Here is an 8,748-nt window from a genome sequence, read left to right as displayed (position 1 = left end):
AGTATCAATTACTAACCCCATACATTACGAGGAGTGGGGCAATCAACTTCCTTTTTATTAAAAGATGACAGTGACACTGTCCTTAGGGCTTCTTAAAATTTTAGCTGACCTTTGAAAAATGAAAAGGAGTACATGATGTATCTGTTGTGTTTGTATTTTCAGAGCATAGTTCTGATACATGTTTTGGAATGTAGGTGAATTGTGGAACAATATCCAGGTAGTAAGATCAAACAATACCTGCCGCTTCATCCTTTCCAACTGCTCCTAAGATCAGGTCATTGGAAAGGTCTTAAAAAGAGTAGTGTGTTCAGAGACTCCTGATTTTTGTCCTAAGAATAAATACCATGATTGTTTACCAGGAATTTGTAGTCCCCAATTATCTGGCCACACCTTTTTATATGACATTGTTTTCTGTTTCTCTGTTCCCCCCAAGATAGTGAGTTTTGGTACAACACATGATTATCTGAACTTCCCTAAACCTCCACCTACACAGAGGCCCTAATTCTCTTCAATACCTCAATAAGAATCATTCCTTTCAGATGTAGCCCCATCTTGTTTCTTGTTTGGTAGGGCCAGTCTACAATCCCTTAACCTTATTCTTTCTTCTATTACTTGTGATTATACAGACGTGTGTGTGTGTGTGTGTGTGTGTGTGTGTATTAAGTAGGTGTGGATTTTGTCTTCCCAAATAAATCAGTAGATTTTGTGTGGAAAGCTAAATAGAAGTTTGCACATACTCTGGAAATGATCCAAGAGATTAAAGCAGTGAAGCAAATTCATTTATTCCACATTTTTGGCCTTCTAATGGGTGATTCAGCTGTGTCTAAGTAAGTTTTGCACATGTTAAAAACATCCACTGTAAGACACATAGATCAGAAAAAAAACATTTGTAATAGTTGCATTTTTTGGATATGTCTGATTACTTTTTGGAAACTTAAAAAAATATTAGCTTAAAATAAATGGATGGTGCGATTAATGCAGGTAAAAAATGATCCAATAAAAGAATGGAAATATCATTTAATTTCCTTTGTGTTTCGATACAGGGGTGATCTGTAGACTTGCACTTGTTTGCTGTTTAATTATCTTGAGAGGAATGTGTAATCAATTTAGTCCAGGTTTGTGACATGAGCCTAAAGTACATATTTGTTATGAGTGGGGAAAATATTAAGGATATGCTCAAGATGAATTGGAAATTGGAAATGCATTTAAATAGAAAATCAGGAAGACTACTGAGATTCTGAAAATAGCAAGGTGGAACTAGATAATTTACAGCAGTTTACTTCAAAAAATAACATACTGTGCAAAATAGTTTATTTTACTTCTTTTCTTAATTTTGCCAAAACTTTAAGAATGCAGTATATGCTTTAACATAGCATTCCTTTAAATAAGAAGACTATGGTAAAGATAATGATCACAAAGGAAAGATTGTAAAATCTCTGTGAAAGATTAACTGTTCACAATGAAAAAGTTACTTTGTACGGTACAGATTATTTTTTTGTCTTCACCCTTAATCCTCAGCATTTCAATGGCTTAGGTAAGAATAAAGCCTTTTAGAAACCTTTTTTGTCAAACTCTCAATTCCCATGCTCTTTAGAGTGGAATGGGAAAACCACATGGCTTTCATGTTGGTTTAGGAAACACTCTACTGCAGAAAACTTTGTATCCATTCTGTGAACCTCGGGGCCAGGGCATAGACCCCTGGACGATTAGGCCGTGCGCATTGGTATCCGAATGATGTCACACCAGCCAGGAACCACCGGTTGTTTTCTTGGCACATCAATGGTCCTCCTGAATCCCCCTAAAGAGTAAATTGCAAAAGAAAATTATAGATGTGTTTTCTTTTTTTTTTTAATTTATTTTTAACGTTTATTTATTTTTTGAGACAGAGAGAGACAGCGCATGAAGGGGGGAGGGGCAGAGAGGGAGACACAGAATCAGAAGCAGGGTCCAGGCTCCGAGCCATCAGCCCAGAGCCCGACGCGGGGCTTGAACTCACGGAGCGCGAGATCGTGACCTGAGCTGAAGTCGGACGCTTAACCGACTGCGCCACCCAGGCGCCCCGTAGATGTGTTTTCAATTGATACATAAGATTATTTTTTAGCAAATCAATTCAAAACTACATGTCAAAAATATCCTTTAATTGAAAGTCATCTGTATACATCTTCACCAGCACTCTCTGTCAAGAAAGAGAAACTTTTGCTGCTTGGTAAGGACCCAGAGAAACTATGAGAACTAAAACATAATTTATATGTAATTCTTCATGATGTACTTTCATAGCAAGTTTCCTTACTTTCATTATGGCATTTTAATAGGGACTAAGAAAATCTCTAAGGCACAACTATGAGGAGCATCCTAACCAAAATATATATTAAAATCTGATCATTTAGTAAAGGAGGTATGATGATTTCATTCATGTAGAATTTAAACGAAGCAGATGAATATAGGAGGAAAACGAGAGAGGGGCAAACCATAAAACAGACTTACTACAGAGAACAAACTGAGGGTAGCTGGAGGGGAGGTGGGCAGGTGGATGGGTTAAAGGGGTGATGGGTATTAAGGAAAGCACTTGTGATGAGCACTGGGTGTTAGATGTGATGAATCACTAAATTCTACTCCTGAAACTAATATTACACTATATGTTGAACTGGAATTTAAATAAAAACATGAAACAAAAAAAATAAAAGCAAAAACAAGTATGTTCTAAGTATTAGGGGTGACTTTGCAGAAAAGGCACTTATTACACACATTGTGTGTTTACAGAAACTAAAAACTCACACATGAAGTTGATTTTAGTTCTTTCGGGTAGCATTAACTTTTGGGCATTAGACACCATCCGAATTGAAAAAAATCTTAACATTTCAACTGAAATTGGCCTATGATATAACCTGTAGTGATAGGCACACATATTTTCATAAGAGATTTTAACTGATGAGTTGTTTTTAATTTTTGAAAATCTTAATTATAGCAGTTTCTAATAGAGTTAATTACATATATTTGATTTGCACATGAATATTTGTGTGTAATGCAAAAGAACATGATACAAACACATAGTGCCATTATTTAATGATGGAATTGACAAATATCTCTCTTATACTAATTGTGCAATACTTTTAATCTTTTCTTATATTTAATATTTTCTTATATGAAGGAATTAAAGCCTTGTGTACTTGGGTTGCAATCATTGGTACAATAGTTCATCCCAAGTTTGTCTTAAACATTTTCTTGAGAGACTTTTTGCCTGAATCTTTATTGTCTTTGGGATCATATTTAAGGGGAAAAAATGCAGTATGTGGTGTATAAAAGCACCTTTTCTTGCTTGGGTACAGAGGAACATAAATTGTACTGGCAAACACAGGTTACCTCTTTTCTAGATGTAACAAATGTGTTCAAACCGTTGGAAGGCCGGGACTGGGGGTTTTATTTCTGTACCCTAAGCCCTTAGTTTATAATATGGGTCCAGAAATAATTATGGAACGATTAAGGATAAATACAGGCTCAAAGTTACATGTAACTTAGAAATTATTAAAAAATAAACTTTAACAGTTTGGATATTTTTTAAAGGAGTCATTTAGTTTTCTTCATATTTTCTAATATATCTTAATTTTTAAAAAGACAATAGAATCTAGACCTTGATTCCATGAACACGGATTTTAAATCGCCCAACATGTCAGTTGGAGGTTATTTCCAATGAAGATATTTCCTTCTTCCACTATCTGAGAGATATGTATGTACTTAAAAAATATGAGTGACTGTCCAGAAAATAAAGCATTAACTTAAAATTTATGTTTCTATACCAGTGGTTTTAGTATGCTAACACACACATTGCTGGGTCCCAGTTTAGGGTTGCTGATTCAGCAGGTCTGTGCTGGGGCCTGAGAATTGGCACCTAGAGCAGGCTCTCAGGTGATTCTGATCTGCTGGATTGGAAGCTATGCTTTGAAAACCCCTGGTATATGGGGTTCAGTGGGTTAAGTGGCCAACTTTGGCTCAGGTCATGATCTCATGGTTCACGAGTTGGTGAGTTCGACCCCTGCATCTGGCTCTGGGCTGACAGCTCAGAGCCTGGAGCCTGCTTCAGATTCTGTGCCCCCCTCTCTCTCTGCCCCACCCCGGCTCATGCTCTTTGTCTCTCTCTCTTAAAAAATATACATTGAAAAAAGAAAAAGAAAAAGAAAAAGAAAAAGAAAGAGAAAAAGAAAAAGAAAAAGAAAAAGAAAGAAAAAGAAAAAGAAAACCACTGGTACAGAATAAGGCTCTACATAGCAAAATGAGTTTGCTCTTTGTGTCATTCACTTAGTTTTATAGAGAGAGGACCTCTACAGCCACTTGTGCCTTAAAATCCAGACATCTGCCCCCAAAACACAAACCCTTGGTAAGCCAGAAGATATTTAAGAATATATGGAGGACTAATAAGGCAAATTCTTTGCAACTATAGGGGGAAAATAATGCTTCGTAGAGCTTATTCAAGTGATATACCAGTAATGGCATATTCATAATTTTAATGTATTCTCATTTTTAAAAAAATTTAATGTTTACTATTTATTTTTTTAGAGAAAGACAGAGTGTGAGTGGGGGAGGGGCAGAGAGAGAGGGAGACACAGACTCAGAAGCAGGCTCTAGGCTCTGAGCTGTCAGCACAGAGCCCCATGCGAGACTCGAACCCACAGACCGCAAGATCATGACCTGAGCCAAAGTCAGATGCTTAACGGACTGAGCCACCCCGGTGCCCCATTGTGTTCTTATTTAGTTAATCCTCTTGTATAACATAGTATTAAAGTTGAACAAAGAAAATCATGTGACCCTCTAGACTACTGATTACTCAATCACGATACCATGTTACACAAGACATTTCCCTGTATGGGAGCTTCCTTCCTTGCTAATGAACAACATACTTAGACTCCCTAGAAATCAGAGCCAAATATAAGATTTCAGAGTTTTGGCATGAGTTACTGACTTAATGTAACCCTAATATCAGTAGCATCGGCAGCCCTATTTTCTACCCGGTGCATGAGGCTCCTGCCACACAGCCCCCATTAACTGTAATTGACGTTGTACAGCTGATTTCCCTCCTGAACGATAATTCTATAAATCTCCCTCTAAGTGGCAATATATCTTACCTTTGCACACTTTTCATTTTAAAACGAATAAGATCCAGAGATAAATTTTAAACAAGAAAGCTATCCTATCTGTCTTGAATTTGCAAGTGTTCATGCAAGCAGAATAAATGCGAAACCAAGCTGAAAGTTTAACGTGATTTGAGACACAGACTTAACTATATAGATACATATAAGATATATATAAAGATATATATAAAGATAAAGAAGATATATATAAAGATTCATCTGCTTAAGTGTATGGGAAAAAAGTCTTGTATCAAGTCAAATTGTGGGTGACATATGTGTGTTAATATCTGTAACAAGTTGTTTACACTTTAACAAAGTGAAAGATTTTCTCATGGTATAAATTACTACGTTTGCATTTGTATATTATTCATTTGCTCAATACTGCTATCAGGTTTAATCTAATTCAGTAGATGTTAATGCATCAATATCTTATTAATTTCAAATACAAAAAAATGCCAGAAACTTTATTTACAAAGTCTTATAATGTAAATTGTTAATATTTTTGAGTGCTTACTTAAATGCCTTATATGTGTTACCTTATTTTTAAACCTCTAAATAAAACTTAAGTGACTGAAGTGACTTTGGCAAGTATTAAGGCAAGGGTGAAAAATAAGTGTAATCTGAGCACAGAATCTACGCTCTTCATGACTACTTCATGCTGCACCTAAAAATTAATAACTGTTCTAAAATCTCACAGAATTTACTTTTTATTTGTTGAGTGCATGTGGATTGCATGGTGCTAACAGATAGCTACATTATTTCTAGGTGGTAAGATGTTTTTGCCCTCAGTGAGGGTAGCTTGTGGGTAGAAGTTTCTCTGATGGTCACACAAGTCAAAAGCTATGGATACTTCAAATATATTGCCGTGTTGGCATTCAGTGAGTTCATGTTATTACATTTCTAAAATGCCATGTAGATGATAAGATGAAAATTCTACCATAGGTGTTCCAGATCCAGAGTTATGCCAGGCTGTTGAGTAAGTTCTATTTTTTAACCTTCCTACAAGTGGTTAGCTGCAAACTGGCTCTAGCCAGGTTATCCAGGTTGGTTCTTGTGCAGAAATTATTTCTTGTCACTGGAGGGGCGCCTGGGTGGCTCAGCCGGTTAAGCATCTGAATTTTCATTTCACTCAGGTTATGATCTCTCGGTTTGTGAGTTTGAGCCCCATGTTGGGCTCCACACTGATACTGTGGAGCCTGCTTGTGATTCTCTCTCCCTCTCTCTCTGCCCCTCCCCTGCTCATGCTGTCTCTCAAAATAAATAAACCTAAAAAATTTGATTGTTACAAAAAAAATTATTTTTTGTCACTGGACCTTTGGCCCATATTCAAAAACAAGAGTTGAAAATTAGAAGCCATTAGGTGATATTGGCCTTCAGATTTACTTTTTATTTGTTTTAAGTTTGTATAGGGTTTTAAAGAATTAGAATTTGATTTAGCTAAGATGTATACTCTTCAGGTCAACAGTGGGACCAGCACTACATATTTTACCTATCTCACATATTCAAGTTTTATGCCTCGTCTCTAAAGACTCTATCCGATTTTAATACTTGTTTAAAAATTAGTTTTATTTGTAATGCTCACATCCACCCAGAAGTTCTATGCAAGTAGGCCACAAATAAAAAACGAAAAGTCACATTTTCGTAAAAGAAGAAATGACGATCTCTTTATTCCCTAATCATTGTCAAGCAATCAAATGATTACTTAGCAATGCTTTCTGGAAAGGTAGGATGAGCAGTTTTACATATTTACCTGACAAGAATCTATTCCTCCTTCTTCGTAGCCTGCACATACCATATTTTCTGTAATGTTATATTCTGGCATCTGTTGCTGGCATTTCTCGTTTGATAGAAGAGGAACATTAGCTTCTTGTAATATGTTTGCAGTAGGACCTGTTCAAAATGGTAATGCAGCCAGTCAGTCAGAAGTGATCGACATGCATCACTGAATGAGCCACCATCAGTCTTATTTATTCCAACAGTTCACTCTCATTATCGAGTACTGTGTGTATATATAATGGAACTAAATGCTAAACCTTAGTATTTTAAAGCACATAATAAAGCCCATCTGTGGATCTTGCCAAATGGATAACAGTAAAGTACTTCTTTAGTGCCCAAGGGCTAGCAGGAATGGTGGATTGGACTAGACAGTCTTTAGGCATTTTCAGTATTTGTAAATGGTTACAGTATTGCTCATGGGGGAAAAAAGCCCACCAACACAAAACGTTTCATTTACAGAAATTAGCAACAACTCAGAAATCCAGGAGGCTTTTCATTTGGCACCTGAAGAGGTGCTCCCTCATAATGGCATTCAGCAACTTTGTGATGCTATGTGAATGAGCAGGTGCACACTGAGCAAAAGACAAAGCTCAAATGAGCTGTGCCCTGGTCTAAGGGCAATCAGCTTGTTATCCACGTGCAGGTGAAGAGAAAGGAGCCATTTTGTAACAGAGTGTATTTCCATGCTTTTTATAAAATGACTCATCTACTGCAAGCATGGATCTCTGTTTACTGAAATACTACTCCCAAGAGGGATGTGAAACAAGCAGGTGTCTGTCTAGTGCCTCAGAAAAGGTACATGATAAGCACTTTCTACTAATTAGCAATTCTATTTGGTTCCTCAAGAAAGGCAGAAGGTTGATGATAACTTAGTGCATATGACAGCTAAATGTATGTGACTTCATATGTTGCAGTAAATGTTGCTGCAAAAATGTATGTGATTTCATTTCCAGCTAAGTTTAAGTTTAATCCACACACTAAGATAGGAAACAAATGTGCGTGTGTGTGTGTGTGTGTGTGTGTATGACTCAGTGGTGTGTTTAATGTTTAACAACTGGTTTTCAAGAAAAAAATCCCCGATACGTATCATTTGCCTGATGTAAACACTCCAACCATGGCCAATTTCAAGGTACCAGCATGACAGTGAACAGGAGTTGGGAGGAGATATGCACAAACGGCAATTTCTGGCTGGTGCCGGTGACTCCAACAGCATACCACTGGTTGACTTTTGAAGTCTGACAATGGGTTTTGAAAGCTGAAGATGGAGAAGCACCTGGGTGGCTCAGTCGGCTAAGTGTCCGACTCTTGATGTTGGCTCAGGTCATGATCTCATTGTTTATGAACATGGAGCACTGTGTGGTGGAGCCCCGTGTTCTGGGCTCTGCACTAACAGCACAGAGCCTGCTTGGTATTCTCTCTCCTGTTCTCTCATTCCCTACCCTGCCTGCTCTCTCTCTCTCTCTCTTTCTTTTAAAAAAATTTTTTTAAATGTTTATTTATTTTTGAGACAGAGAGAGACAGAGTGTGAGTAGGGGAGGGGCAGAGAGAGAGGGAGACACAGAATCTGAGGCTCCAGGCTCCGAGCTGTCAACACAGAGCCCGAGGCAGAACTTGAACTCACAAACCACGAGATTGTGACCTGAGCTGAAGTCGGATGCTTAACCGACTGAGCCACCCAGGCGCCCCTCTCTCTTTCTCTTTCAAATAAACATTTAAAACATTAGTAAAAGAGGTGAATATGGAGGAGGAAATTCAGCATCTCAATGCCATTCATTCATTGAGGATGGACCAGTAGTTTTTATTGTAAACTATTATAAAGTCAAAGGCAATTTTGCTACTTGTCAAGGAA

The 8,748-nt window shown here is 37.4% G+C and overlaps 1 protein-coding gene across 1 annotated transcript in view; it reads right to left on the bottom strand.

The window, feature by feature from the left end:
- Nucleotides 1-757: 757 nt before the first annotated feature.
- TMPRSS15 (transmembrane serine protease 15) overlaps nt 758-8,748 on the bottom strand; it is a 121,145-nt gene continuing 113,154 nt past the window's right edge. The window contains exons 24-25 of the mRNA XM_045036720.1: nt 6,874-7,013; nt 758-1,798 (exon numbers count right to left, since the gene is read on the bottom strand). Coding sequence (XP_044892655.1) covers nt 1,643-1,798; nt 6,874-7,013 — 296 coding nt within the window. The 3' untranslated portion in view covers nt 758-1,642. The remainder of the gene's footprint in view (nt 1,799-6,873; nt 7,014-8,748) is intronic.

Source organism: Felis catus, chromosome C2 (genome assembly GCF_018350175.1).
Source record: "Felis catus isolate Fca126 chromosome C2, F.catus_Fca126_mat1.0, whole genome shotgun sequence".
NCBI lineage: Eukaryota > Metazoa > Chordata > Mammalia > Carnivora > Felidae > Felis > Felis catus.
The sequence above is the reverse complement of the archived record's forward strand: the minus strand, read 5'-3'. Positions and strand labels throughout refer to the sequence as shown.